The 16,263-nt window shown below is 38.2% G+C and overlaps 1 protein-coding gene across 1 annotated transcript in view; it reads right to left on the reverse strand.

Annotated features, from left to right (window-relative positions):
* LOC149273467 (activating signal cointegrator 1 complex subunit 3-like) overlaps positions 1–16,263 on the reverse strand; it is a 99,268-nt gene that overhangs the window by 27,428 nt on the left and 55,577 nt on the right. Inside the window, exon 23 of the mRNA XM_089506277.1 lies at positions 13,718–13,852. Within this exon, the coding sequence (XP_089362403.1) occupies positions 13,718–13,852 (135 nt within the window). The remainder of the gene's footprint in view (positions 1–13,717; positions 13,853–16,263) is intronic.

The raw sequence follows: 16,263 nt of genomic DNA on the forward strand, positions 1-16,263 counted from the left end.
TGATAGTGACATCAGAGGGAAATTATTTTTACATTTTACTGGTTTTTTACTATTTTTTTTCTAATTATTATTAATTTTATTTTATTTTTAATTTATTTTTTCGAATCACACTGTGATTAGAAAGCTGGGCTCCATTGACTTGCATGGTTGAATGCAGTACCTGTAATCAACCTGCAAGTGGAGCCAGAGTTCTCTAGAGGGTCAGGAGACCGTCTAGCGAATCTTTTCATCTTTATTATTTTTTTTCCCGGGCCGCCGCCATCTTGCTGATGGCGAAGATCACCAGCAGCTGCGGCTGTGACCGCTCTCCGGAGCGGTCACAGTCCATCAAGAGGTAAGTGTTTGGTGTCGCTGGATGCCTCCTGATCGAGGCATTCCAGCGACACCATTTAAGTTTAGGAGGTGATCGTTGATCGCCTCCTAAACGCTTTTAAAACGGGTGTCCGCCGCCATACATGTTGACGCCCCGGGGAGGGGCCAGACATGGCCCCTGATTCCGATCATGGCGTTGCTGAATGCCTCGAGGTCGAGGCATTACAGCAACGCCGTTTGGGTAAAACAAAAAAATCGATCACGGATCGATTTTTTTTACCCGTTTTAACAAATGACGGTCCTGGCACATCATTTGTCGTTAACGACATGTTTTTCCGTGACGTGCCCGGACCGGCAATTGTCATCAAAGGGTTAAAACAGAAATACCTAATTATCTGCACATCTCCATTAGGATAGGTAGTGCTTGCGTACCACACAGACTAGGGTATTTTACCTTTCCCAATATACGTATTTATTCTAGCCTTTGAGTCTTTTTCACTTCATTCAAAACTGGTCATTAATTGTTTTTCTCTGTATTTCTATTTTATCTCACCCAATATTCGATTTAGAGAAAAAAACATTTTATACTTTCCACGGCTATATTGGCATTTGAAACAAAGTTCCAAATGCTCTTGCAGATGTTGAGATTCAAGAAAAGTAAGGGAAAAAACAAAACAATTGTTGGTTTTGGACTAAATTTGTACTTTGCAGTAGAACACAAAAGGCTCTCTACATAAATATATCACCACATTGCTTTGGCCAGCAGCTTTACCCCTAGTTAGACAAATTAAACAAGGCCGGACATAATGCTGGCTTACAGTAACATAGCATTTACACGATGCGGGAACAAGGGCATTGTTAGAACCATTTACAGTCCTTTTTAATATAATATACGAAGCTAAAAAGTATTACGGTATTACATTTTGGTGTAAATGAAGAAATACTTATTATGGTTTTTTTTCCATCTGGACAGTGTTATTTCCCAAATTTGTTTTTATTTTATACCTGTTTCATAGGTTACTAAAAGTTTGAATTTGTTTGAAACGGTCTATTACGTATTTTTTTAAGGTATTTTACCGGGAAAAAAAAACATATGTCGGGCTTTGCGTACTGTGATTGCAATATCACATTGTCTTATATTGCATAGTTAAGTCCTTGTAAGGAGACATTTCATACCTCTGGGACTCACACATTAATCATATATCGGAATGTAAAATATGGTTCTGCAAAACATTGTACGTGTATATATGGGCTTTAAGAAGAAGAATAGTACTAGTACTATGTAACACAATGAGCAGTCAATAAAAACACATGGCATTCAGCTCCCTCTTAAATATGCACTGCATTATTTGGCTAGGGAACTGCGAAAACAATACTTGATAACCCATGTGAAACATAGGTCAGGAACAGTCATACAGGTCAGTGATCACTTAAAAACCCTGAAGGGCGTAAGTTTCACCAATTCACCTTTTTACTTAAATCACTACGGTCCACAGTATGGACAGCATTCCTGATGATGAGAGGTCAAGGGCCTGGAGACCTTTGCCACTGTCTACAGAGCAACAGGAGGTCAGTCCCTGCTACTGACACTGGGAAACGAGCTAGAGGTGGCTGTACAGGTCGGATGCGAAAAGCAATTTTATCTAGAGGCATTTACCGCGACAAAGTAGGATGCAGAGTATTTATTATGCAGAGAATCTGCTTCCCAATGCACATGCCTTGACTCACACTGGCTTACAAACCAAAAATATTAATTCCGCTTTAACTCCCGGCGGTCTCAACCCATGGCCAATCAACCAGTTTAACGGCATCACGTCCGTATGCATTATTGCTTGAATAGTATAACGGTTAGCGTTGAGGTTTTGTGAAATGAATGACCTTTATTGAGTGCCATGATTTTTCCTGTGCTGCTAAAACAGAAATATAGATGTGAAAGCAGAAAGGAACCAACTAACCAGCAGGCAATCCCCTACCGGTGCTAATCTCACATTATATGGCAAAAGGAATGAACAACCTACAAAAATGCAAACAATTTAAAAGGAAACCCATCACTTCACTAGTAAGCCAACATGGCTAAATGTTTTCTCCTATAGTCCTCAATGTCCATAATCCGAGAGGGGAAAAAACAGAATATGGTTTATCTTAAACTGGCAAACTGCCAGGAAACGTAAGAGCAAAATATAACACGAGACAATGTTAAGGATGGAAAGAAGAGTTTACTCTCTCTGCTCATATGTGGATCTTTCATAACACAGGGGTACGCTGGAGGGAGACGAAATAGGAGGTGCTTTATTGTATATCTCTTTCTACAAAGCCTTTTCGCAGTCAGAACACGTATTCTTTGTGTCAAAGCATGTCTTGAATATAAGATAAATTGGAAACCAGTCTCCTTTAATTAGATGTTAGAGCTTGTTTTTAAATGTAATGAAGCTTCAAAATGCTTCATTTTGTATTACTTAAATTTTGCAGTCAAATATTAGAAATTACTCTAGACTGCACATCACAAGCAATGGAATGAAGTCCTTGTACCCTGCGGTGATATGTAAACTAACATAGATGACACTTACAAAATAACACAATAACTCAAGAAGGTCATATCAGAGATGATTTACAGAATGTAATCAGGACCTTACAGTGAGCGGCTTAAAAGCAAATTAGCTGATAAGTGAAGGCATTGCTAATATAATATTTAATGCCGGTTGCCATGGAAGTGGAGGGCTAGCAACACTCAGCACTTGGGGCAAGACCAGCCAAGTAACACAATAAAACAATGGTGCAAAAACTGGCACAATCTACAAATCACAGCTGTCCAGAGGGGCCAAACTGCCACTGTGTCTCTTTGCCAGTCACTGAGCTATAGGTTATCGATCTTAACCTGTTATCCAGGTAGCGCTCATAGAGCGGTCTGCAGCACACAGAGATTTTCTTGAAGCGTTCAGCAGTCATATTATATTTTATGCAAAAGGTTTATATATTTATATATATTTTTCCGCTCCGGAATGACAAAAGTGTTTTCTCGGTAAACATAGTACCAACAATGCACAAAACATAATTCCATCTGTTTTTCCGTGGCCAATATGCAACAGTGCCTCTCTCCTTTAAATGTCAATATGGCAAACTACACATCACACTGCATTTGCAGGCCTAACGAAATTTCTATTTTTTCCAATAACAGACCTGCAGCAAGGTTTAAACAAGGGTCAGCGGTAAAAAAAAAAATACTGCATATATTTCACACATGAAATTCCTGTTGATAAATCTGCAGCTGCCAAAGCAATTGTTATGTGTCATGGTGTTTAAGTGTGCAAATGTATATTATATATATGTGCGTGTGTATATATGTATACACACACACACAAAAGTGATGAGATTACGAATAGGGGAAAATTACTAAATCCAAGGCCTGTGACAATAATCCATGATCAACCATTTTGAAATCCAAAAGAAAAACAACCCTGTTCTATTGCTGTGGCGGCCCAGCGTCCATTGCACTCCCAGCACACATACTTATCCCAGCATTCCTGTAAGAGGGATGCGCGGTGCTATGACTTCATTCAGAAAAATGGACTACAGCTGCATAGGTGATGCAGGGTGGGGGTTGCTGCCCTCGGACTTGCATAGGGCAACGTCCAAATACACCTTTATGTTATCCAAAGCATTGTCGAACACTGGTAAACAGTTCATAAGTTCAAAATATTATTGATTTTGAGGGATGTCTAAAATTCATTAAATCTATTAATTAAACCAAAAGAGTTAAAGTTTATAAAAAAAAAATATAAAAAAAAAACATTCTGTTCTTTGTCATGCAGACAGGCTGGAGCAAGTAGCAAATCATTTGGCTCCTGTACAAACTTTCAAGGACTTTTTAAAAGAAAGCAACAGAAAGATTTTCGGTGCCAGATGTTTTCTAAGATCCCATTTGGAATTTAGCTACTTGGATTTGCAATCATGTTTTTTTTTCCGCTTTATACATCTAACTGAGCTTCTGTTTCCTCTAGAATCAGAAAATTAACTAGCTTTGTAGCATCTTCCTTGATCTGCCACCCGTGCCCTAAGGATTACAGACTCCACCTGAGCTAGTTTTACAAGCATAACGGAAAAAATTAATCTCTGCTGGCAGCGGTCCCATTGGGATCCTAATGAATAATGATATCCCTCTCTAGCTGCCCTCTCAGTCTGAGAGAGAAAAGCCACTCTAACCTAGAAATGTAGGGGTTGCTGAAACCAATCCAGCTGTGGATTAGCAGTCAGTCAAGCATCCATCTGCTCCTCATGAGGGAAAATGCAGAACAGACCTACCCGTAAAGATGCAACACTATTCCTATCTATCAAAGGACATTAAATATGATGTCATAAGTAAGAACATTTCTGCACGAGGTTGCCATTTCTTCAAAAGTGTCTTGGTAGATGCCTTTCACTACATCTGCTGGCGTGGAGCTCTTGTTTTATTACATTGTCCCGTAAATGCTAACCACTATGCAAGTTCCTGCTTATTTCATCATCTGTATATCTTTTCTTGGTCAATGGCTACATGAAAATCTGAATTTAGCTTTAATTATTATTATTTTTTATACTAACAGTTCATAGAGGGACTTCATAAAATAAAAATAAAAAATTGAATAAAGAAAAAAATCAACCAATGAAAGTAATATATATATATATAAAATATATAAATATATATAAATAAAGTTTGTAGTGTCATAAAACTGCACATCTCTGGTTATCACTATATCTGCTGCAAGGCACTGTAAAGAGAAAACACACTAATTGTGTATGCTTATTGAAAACATACATAATGTAATTGCAATCTAGCGCGATTAGCGGAATTCACCAACCAATTTTATGCACGCCCATGTCTACTACAGCATGCAATGTCGTCATCGGGAATATGATGCAGGCTCCTCGCTGGGACTGGGCTTCTTTTGAGAAATAATTAGCCGACAAGTTTGCAGTCTCTGTTCGTCGTGGCCTAAACACGGGGTCATTATTGTCATAACTTCTCTTTGGAAACTCGAGGCTGGGAAGGCTGCCTAGCATCAGGTGGTGCTAATTTAAACATGTTTTCAGAATGGAGCCCTACACAAAGCCAGCCTTGCCTGCATTACTCAAGGTCTGTGAAAGGACAAAAACAACTGCAGCGTGTCTGCAATTAAGAATTCACAATCGCGCTCAAGAACAACTGCAGCATGTGCCAATCCGACTGAAAGAATTAGGCACCGAGCTGTTCTCTCCGCGGGGAGTGCTCCAAAGCAATGTAAATCTTTCATGGGCTTTTGTATTATGCGGTATGACCTTTCATCTTTCTCCTAATCTGCAATTAGGGCACGCAGAGATTAACAATCTATCAGCGATACTTTCTGCCTGCTTTTTTTTTTGTCCTGATGCATGTTACAAATTATAGCTCTTTAAGGTTACACTATACCTGCAACAATATATAGAGGCAAGGGATCTATGACTGTGTGTAAAAAAAAATGCATATGATGGCTGGCGTGTCCCTTTAAATATAACTCAGCATAATTGCCACCATTACTTACTACTGTTTGATTACTGAGCCAACAAATTTGTCAGACTGGCAGCATTACACCTTTTAAGGTCCAAGTTTAACACATAGTCTACATGCTGGTTGTGTTTGAAGAAAGTAGTTACTGTAGATACAAAACAAAACTATGAAATTTAGCAATGTACTCAATGCATTAAGTAACAGAGTGCAGAGCAATCTGCTACTACAATTCCTATCTCTCATTCACAATAACGGCAGTGAACATTTCACCATTAACACCGCTACATAATGTCTTTAACTCCCACCAACTTTTTCATATATCATGAGTATGAACTCAGAGGTGGCTCCCTATAATGCATAGTTAAATCAAAGTGCTTACACATTGAATTATACATCTTACAGGGCCTGCCCTTGCAGCTGGTGAAACTTGCCAATGTCAGATTGTTCTCACTGAAGTGAGTAAACGGACTAATGAATGACGATCGAGTAAAGAATTAAGCAGGAATTCATTAGCACTGCCATAAAGAATCAGCTCAGTGTCCTGTTGAAGCAGGGAAAGTCATCCAAAATATCATGACTGACAACTATAGCAGCGTCCAGGTCTTCAGAGTTAATGGGAATAAAACAAAATAAAACCACATTTTCTTCAATGCTACATTACTGAATCCAGCACACTAGTTAAGGCCAAAGACAAATATTTAATATTTTATATATTTTATTCATGGGAGATCCCCTTTAAGTTTTCACACTCTACATTCTGAGTATATATCTCTGCTGCTCTGGAATGTATGCTTTTGTTTTATATCAATGTTACAGGAACTTTCTCATCACAAAGAAGACATATTGGAGTTAAATAATGTTTCCAAATTTTTTTCCCAAAGACCCCATTTCACATACAAGTCTCTTGCTGATAAAAATGTAAAAAAAACAAAATGTGGACTTTTGTTAATGGGAAAATACTTAAAATATTACTGAAGAAGGCTACATTTGTAATCACATTTTATCATTACACATTACTTATTCTTTCCAAAATTCAGGCCTTCTCAGTTGGATGTAGCCTTATTTTATAACGGAAATGTCATTGTGTAGGATTCAATGCCAGTATTATCACTCGCAACTCAAGGGCGATCCTCACATACTTTGCAAGAGAAAACAAACAACAACAAAAAATACATCGGCCAACACTCAACAAATGAAAGAAAATATATAAACAAATGTAAACTATTGAATGATAACCTAAAATGGATTGACTTCTAGAAGAACTGTTATGACTTCTACAATAACTAAATTCATTAAACTACCAATAACTTGGTTTTTTTGCACGATCCTCGATGTAAGTGTTTTGGAGACATTTAAACATTAATCTAATGTGAGGAGACTGGTGGTAGCCTATGGCAGAACCTAACATTATCTGATACATTTCCTGTATTGAAACGATGTACACCCAGCCTCTCTTAAAACGCTGCCTGAAACTTAACAGACTCAACTTAATAGATAGGAAATAACGATAGGAGGAATAATCACACAGATTCCATACAAAAGGTCTTCTATATACCTTTCTTATTCTAACCTAACACAGTCAAATTGCTTTATGTAGTGTATAGGACTGCAAAATACAGGTTTTGTGAAAGATCCGCCTTAACACATCATAATCGTTTTAAAGTTAGCTACTTTCAATTGTAAAATAATGAAAGGAAATATAATAACCTCTGATATCTCTTTTGTAATTGCACAGTATAACCTGTATTTCTAAAAAAGTCCTTTTTATTGCCGCATAGCACTGATATTTATTGAGATCTATGATTTCTGATAATTTAGTAGTTTTGTCTTCATGTTATCTCTGAAGACTTGAACGTTTTGTAAATTGACAAAGATAACTTGTTTATTATTTAAAAAGCAAACCGTATCTATCACCAATGTTGCCATTTTAGAAAGCAAAAAAAAAAATAAAACTCCCTTGAAGATCAATATCTCACTGCTACTTAATTTACATATTTTAACGTTTAGGTAACACCGCTTGATAAAATCTATGATCCGTCTCCTGAAATCACTTCAGCAATATATTACTTCCTCCAGTTACTGTTTATTAAATGACATGTTTGATTCACATCCGGTGGATGGAGGCTTTGGTTGGATTCCACCATGGATGTACCAAAAGCACCGTATTTCCAGTAAGTATGTAGGTTATACGAAGAGGCACGCTTCCCCTGCAGTGGAAGCTCACTGGGGTTTGGATCTTCATAATGAACAGTGAAGTCAAGAAGCTACTAAAACCCATCTCTCCGACAACTCTGCCTTTAGTGAATAGACCCAACTGACTACTGCACTGTTTGTATTTGTTTAGGTTAGCCATGGGTCCTCCTAAAATGTAACAGGAGACGGTTAGAAAAATGACTTTATAAATGACTTTATAAAGGAAAAAAAAAATTCAACTATGAAGAAAAGCTGCCCAAATTGATGTCTTTGTGGGAATATAAATGTTCAATACAAAGTTCTTTTTAGAGATCTCTCTTTCTCTTATAAATTGCACCTTCTAGACAATACCCAGACATTACTTAAGATTAGAAGAAAGGAGCTTTTGTCTTAAACACAGAGAAGGTTTCTTTACCATTAGGAAGGTTAAATTGTGGAATATAAACAACATATTCACAACACGTTTGTATGGGGGTTTTTTTAGATATAAAATGCATACAGGGTTATCACACGTAAAAGTAGAAGTAATGTTGACTGCCTTGGGGTCAAGAAAGATTTTTTCCACTCTAAGATGACATTACTGTCTTTTTACCTTCTACTGGATCAACTAATATGGATTTGTTGAATGGTTAAACTTGATGCACTATATGTGTTTTTTTCAACCTAATTAACTATAATAATAATGGGACATATGGAGAGGCACACAAGTTATGTTTTGCTTGGAGTTCCTTTACATATATTGATCAGGATCTTTTAATGAAACACAGCATTAAAAGTGGCTTGGAACGTCCTACCATATCTGTATTACTGACGTCTGGTGGACGGTTGCCATATTGGACTTTTTCCAGGATGCATTATTTTATACTTGTTGCTGTTCAGCACTGATAGTGACACCCTTCAGTAAGCACGATGTATAAACTGAAAGAAAGAAATTAACATAACCAAGTATATACATCCCTCATAATCCAGAGAAGCATGTTATGGTAGCCAGTCATCAACGTTTAAAAATTAGACGTGCCTTGGAAAAAAGGTCCATGCGGCAACCCTCATCTGGAGGTGGAAAATTAAAAAGTGGTTATTCTGTGAGAAAAAAAGGCTACTAGAGCAAATATGCAAGCCTCGCTGACCAGGCTATGAATATGTTTACTGTAGATATTGCTTTTGTCTGGAGAGCCAATTTGAATGGTCTTAGATGACGATAGATAACCTGAAGAAAAAACATGCATCTTTACATAAGGAACTTCTTTATGCGGATCAGCATAAGGAACAATCCTGATACTTCATTAAATCTTCCACGCCTGTTTTCTCTAAATAAACTAGCTGGTGTTTCCATTTTGGACACCGATATCATCTCAGCCATTTAAAGTGCATCTTGATCAGGAACCATAAGTACTAATTCTGCCAACATTTCTATTTGTGTTAAGATATGTAATATTCTGTGGCTCAAACAGCTGCTAGGATAATGCGCCCTCTAGTGGAGCTAGGCTAATATTGCAATATATGTTCTTTCCCTCATTCCACATTGTGCTCTTCACCATATACAATGTGCCCTTGATATAGTGTGTTTAAAATCAGCAACATATGCTCCGCCATAATGGTACACCAGTAATAAATGTAACAGTTTATTTGTCTCTTCAGTAATAGCCAATACAGATTGGGAATAGAGAAGGAGGGAGGTGAGATTAGGATTTCATTTAATTAGGCTGGTTTTATTCTTACCCCAAACCTCAGCATTGCTGGCATAAAATACTCTCTAACCTTTACAAGAAATATATGACAATTATTATGTTACATTAAACTGGGAAGGCTATGGATTATGCGGGCGCTTAATATCCTACTGTCTGCCAGGATTTGTCTTCAATACACAGTATGAACAAGTGGTCACTAAATGTAAACGGTTGAAAATTACCAAAATATGTGATATATATATATATATATATATATATATATATATATATATATATACGCACACACACACACCAGCCATAACATTATGACTACCCGCCTAATATTGTGTAAGTCCCCCTTTTACCACCAGAACTTTTGACCTGTCGAGGCATGGACTCCACTAGGCCTCTGAAGGTGTGCTGTGGTATCTGGCACCAGGACGTTAGCAGTAGATCCTTTAAGTCCTTTAATTTGTGAGGTGGGGCCTCCGTGGATGCATCTTGGTGCCATGTGTTCTCCAGGTACATTCACCCGTTCATCCAGGTGATGTAAAAGAAAATGGGATTCTTTAGACCAGGCCACCTTCTTCCATTGGTCCATTTCTTATGCTTGCGTGCCCATTGTATGCGCTTTCAGCAGTGGACAGGGGTCAGCATGGTCTGCGGCTACGGAGCGGCTACGCAACAAACTGAGACGCACTGTGTATTCTGTCACACTTGTTGCCTGATATATCCCACTTCACCTGTCGGTCATAATGTTATGGCTAACACATATATACGCACATATACATAAGCATATGTATACTCTCAATTAAATGGTGTTAATAAAACAAATGTAAACAAATACTCAGTATACTTATAAGACTTCACATAAACTGTATGTTCATGTTGTGCAATATATAACATTTTACATTTATTGTCACAGATCAGCATCTCTGTTACCCTCCAATCATTGTAGCATGCCACATTGTCAAAGTAATATGCACTTACCGTATTGGCTCGAAGATAGGCTGCACTTTTTTCCCCCACTTTAAGTCTTTAAAGTGGGGGTGCGGCCTATATTCGGGGTCTAGCGCCTGACGCCCGGGACATGCAGTTCCGGGCGCCGGGGAGGCAGCAGGGTTAGGATACAGATCCCCCGCAGCGGTGCAGAGGACCTGCATCCTACTCTCCGATACGCTCAGACAGCCTCCCCTGCCAGCACTTCCCACGGGGGGAGTGCCGGCACGGGAGATTGTCTAAGCGCATCGCGCAGACGTTCACCGGCTGCGGTGATGCAAGCGTAAACAGCCCCCGCTGCCGGCACATCTGCACGATGTGCTTTAACAATCTTCCTTGCCAGGAATTCCCACGGGGGGAGTCCCGGCAAGGGAGATTGTTAAAGCACATCGTGCAGACGTGCCAGCAGCGAGAGGTTGCTAACGCTTGCATCACCGCAGCCGGTGAACGTCTGCGCGCTGTACGCTAACAATCTTCCTTGCCGGCACTTCCCACAGCGGAAGTGCCAGCACCGGAAGTTGAATATGCGTACTGCGTAGCTGGCCCCCCGCCGGCCCTGCAAGACCCCGGGGAGTCTGCACCGGTAAGTCTAGGGGGGGGCCTCTTGGGGGCAGAGTGGCAGCATATCTCAGGGGGGGATAGAGTGGCAGCATATCGCGGGAGAGTGGCAGCATATTGGGGGCAGAGTGCATATCTCAGGGCGGGATAGAGTGGCAACATATCTCGGGGGGGCAGAGTGGCAGCATATCTGTTACATTAAGTGGTTTTGTTTTGTTTTATTTACTAAGAAATTTTTTTCTTACAAAAAAGCACCTAACTTTTAGGGTGCGGCCTATATCCGAGCCAATACGGTATTTGTGAAACAGTTGTATGGTATTAGTATGTCAGACACGTCTTTGTGGAAGTCAGAACGGGGCAACACAAGTGCATTGGGTTTACGTTGTATATTGATATTTGAAACTATATGTGTGGTCACCGGGAATATTATCAAAGCTTATATGCACGTCTGTATCTCTATATGGATATACATACACAAACATACATGTCTTAGGGATTGATAAGCCTATGTAAAATCATTTAACGAAGGTGACATCAAGAGATGATATACTTTAAGCAATAACTATGTATTATAAAAACATAAGACGACTATGATTTTAAAATAATGGCAGGTTACTTTCCCCATGATTTATTCAAAAAACAAAAATACAAAAAAAAATTGGGCATAGGCATAAAGCTATGAATGAATCTGAGATAAGACCAAAGACTAATTGATGTCTGAATCCGTTCTGTCATTAAATTCTATGTAGATATTCAATTATGAAATTTACATAAAATATATACAGACAGCTGTAGCATTGTATTCTTATCGAGTACATAATTCTGTCTCCTGTAAGAAAGCGCCCTGGCGGTATAGCTATATGCTGAGAATTCACAGTTTTATGCTAGTATAAGTAGTGAAAGTTTGTACCATTTTACCAAGAGCTGATTTTCAAAATCTGGAACTTTTTGAGCATTAGAATCGTTACCAAACTGTTTTTTAATGACACTTCCCCTGAGAATTCCAGTTATGTCTAATTAGACTATTTAGCCCAGGCCATATTATTCCCTGTTGCCAAAACTGTTACACGCTCCCATAAGTAAGGACAGGGCATCAATACAAGACAGATGTAATGTCACTGCTTCACAATGGAGGTGTGAAGCAATTACCTTAATTAGTAGTCTCATTAATTCAAAGCGTTTGGAAAAAGGAAAAAAAAAAATAGACTTGGAAAGAATTCTCCATCAGACTGACAAAAAATTTTCAATTTACTAATGAAACAACTTTACTAACTATGGTTAAATTAAAATTTGGATAAAAACATAGTGGAGTGCTAAAAGGTCACCTACCAACCAGAGGTATGCACTTACCTTTAAAAGCATACCTTCCAATCTCACAGTTTAATTAGGACTCGGTTTTATTTGGAAACATGAATACTTGTATTTTCTATCACATATTAATCCAGCACTCTTAATTGTAGGAAGTTATTAAAAGATTAGTCAAGGTTAATTACTGAGCCGGTGCATTAAGCCTTTTCCAACCGCAACCATATATCACATTAATAGTAGAGAACACATTGCTTGGATCAGTACTGATATCAATATATACATCCAATTCACTTGTGATTTTCAGGAGGATGATGGCAATTTGACAACCAGGATCCTTTTAATGATAACCTAGCAATCGTGCCCAAACTGGCTATTTGGTACTCTGGGCAAATGCCTGGTGGCCGATAGGGTTGTATACTTAATACTATTGCTGCTCCAGTGGCAGACCAGGTCCTGCCCACCGCTGAAATATAAAACTGTAATGTGTGGCTGATCATATGAAGCCATTGGCCACATGTACTTCATTTGGCAGCCACTGTCCTTAAGATTTCAGGATGGCTTAGTAATCCCCAGTCGTGCCCTGCTACCAATTGTTGCAGATGAGGGCATACATATCTACCTTTGATACCCTTCTAGAAATTTGTTAATGGTCCTCAGCATGCATCGGACCTTGGTGTCTATGTCACATCAGTGAGCAAGACCGGAGGTTGCGCCTACACTCCAATGAGTGACAACTCACAACTGAATGACCGTATCGTTTGTTGTGGAAGATCTCACGATACCGTCTAGGTCAGCGATTCTCAACCCCCCTTTCACAGGGCTCGCCTAAGACCATCGGAAAACACATATTTCACAATATATACTGACATAATTTAATGGTTGGGGGTCACCACAACATGAGGAACTGTATTAAAGGGTCGCGGCATTAGGAAGGAACCACTGGTCTAGGTGCTAATGGTGCTACAATGTAAGGAAATAAGTCTTGAACATGTAGATCAATTTTTAGCATTTGCTTCAAACCTAAATTACTATGGTTTCATATACATAATTGTCCTAATTCTACAGTGTCTATAATTGTAGCACAGCGACCTGGCTGTGAATACTTTACAGGAAGTGCGAGTTTCATAGGTTCTGAATACTAAAGCAGATACACATATTATTAGCCAGTATATTCACTTACAGTGAGTATTGAAAGCAGGTCTTCTAAGCTGCAATCCGGTTTCATGCGGTCCTTGAACATTCGAACTGTTGGGTGCTTCAGGTAGTAATAGGAGGCAATCCGTCCATAGGTTTGGGGTTCAATATTACGGTTATCCTGAAAAATCATTGAAAGGTTATAAAAAGAAGTTATATATTCTCGCCATGTTACAGAAAAGGGGTCGGTCAACCAACAGCTCTCTAAAAGTTACACTACAACTCCCGTCTTCCCTCAATATCTATTTTATGTGAAAGCAGTTAGAGCTTAATATTAAAGTAACATTTTCAACCACCCAAAAGTACTAGTATTAAAAATATTCAACTAATGCTGCAGTCCTCTGGTGTTTGAAAATGTACAGTGGAGCATTACATATCGCAATATCACAGATATCGAGCGATTATGTACAGGTGAAGTCTAGGGCCACTACTCACACACGCTAACATATGATATACATTTTTTTTTTTTTAAATTAAAGCGGCACAAAAGATTAATGGTACATGAGAACACGCCGATATGTGGATGGAATGTTGCAGTAAACTGCTACTACGTGTGAAAGTTTTAGTTGCCTTTGAAACCTTCTAAGCTGGAGAGTACAGAACTAATATTTGCCATTTGGCCAACTGTTATTGTGGACGAGCCACCTGAATCAACAGGTTTAGGAATTATCCGCTGTTATTAACCTTTTGGGCTTCAATGTGTGTAAGCACTCTGGTTAAAAAATCCAAACTTACGTGTGTGTCAGACAACATACTGTGTGTGTCAAACAATTTCTGTATATTTGGGGGCCCTATAACACTGTATCCCGCTACTAGATTAACTAACATTTCAACACATTTGACCCCAAACTGCGAATAGCAAAAATCATGAAATGCTGCCTTCCCACATCCCACTAATATAGAGTATACCATTGGAGTCAGATGCTTAATTTCTTTGAAATGTTAGGTGAATGAAACCAAACTCACAATATCTTTACTTTTTAAAGCAAATGGTTGGTCCTTTTTCTATTAATATTAACAGTTTTGTCCAGTTGTCATGTCTTCCGCTTCCGTTTCTTATTGTATAGCTTACTTATATATACTGTCTGGTTCACATCTCACAAAACCAATTGTATTATGTTTCATCCATGGTTTTAAAACATGTTTTTAAATCATACATCATTTTTACCAACTTTCTTCAGTATTATAAAGTGCAAGGTGAGACCCTGAATTGTTCTTATTAGGAGTTGGCCATCACTTATGTGTTTCACTGCTCTTATCATGATGTCCGTTTGCTTTCAAATCACTACAGACACAAAATGTGGCATTTACCATTAATGCTGGAAAAGTAGAAATGGAAGATATCACCTTGGTTCAAAACGCCACACAACTAAAACCTCAAAACCCTCACAATATCACACTAAAAGGTCTCAGCTACATCAATTTAGATGTAAAAAAATGTATCCAATGAGAATTTATAGTACATCAAATAAATAACCCCATGATGTATTATAGTATGCTGGGCATCCGTTATTATCAGTATTATCAGTATTAACTCACGAACATGGCCCTCAAAAGCCCACCATTCCTGCCAGGAGCTTTGTATAAAGTATCATAAAAGATGGCAAGCTCACGGGCAGGGTTCTTAACTCATGATGATCCTGTATGTATTAATGTATTTTTATGTATGTGTTAACTGCCCCCAATTAAATTGTATATTGTTGGCGCTTCATGAATAGAAGGTATATATATATATCATTGGGCTTGGGGCAGATGTACTAAATGTGGACCAGACACTATGGAAACCATGGGATGTTCTTGTCAACTTGTCAACCTCATTTATCAGTTTGGCCTTTTTTATTCCTAACCAAAATTACATGTAATTACATGGAAACATTAGGTGGCTTCCTTCAATATAACACCGTACACTAACATATGAACATTTAAACACTATATATATATTAAAATACTCAAACTAACACAATATGCTCACACATATATGGTATACTGCTTACAGGTAAAGAGGACACATTTGGTTATAACTCATTTGTTCTAATGTTATATGTAAGATTTTAGATTTGAATGCAAGCCCATAAAAGATACAGGCTATTTTACACTTAAAATATTTCAGCATTGTCGTTATTTAACTCTAATTTGTCTCCCTTCTTATGTAGCGTACCTAGATGATATTACATATTTTTTTTCGATATCGAAACTAGAATCTTGCAAGAAATAGCTTTGAGGACTTCTTTTTTTATTTACGTCCTATAAATGTATCTTTCTGAGCATAGAACCATTAGTCTATTACGATAAAAACATGGAGGATTTTCGGCTCTTGCACTTTAAAAGTTTCAATGATTCAAATTTGAGAATGTTAATTTCTATACCTCTAGAGATCACATTAAGTCTAAAACACTCCTCTGTGCTATATCATTTCATCCTAGTTTGTAATGACATTCATTACTGTATTGTTCACACAATGAATAAATATTGAAAGGACCTGATCACTACATAATTTCATCGATCAATCTCTAGGACTACTTTGAGCACGTT

Source organism: Sceloporus occidentalis, unplaced genomic scaffold (assembly GCF_023333645.1).
Source record: "Sceloporus occidentalis isolate IW3139 unplaced genomic scaffold, rSceOcc1.0.p SCAF_374, whole genome shotgun sequence".
Classification (NCBI taxonomy): Eukaryota; Metazoa; Chordata; class Lepidosauria; order Squamata; family Phrynosomatidae; genus Sceloporus; species Sceloporus occidentalis.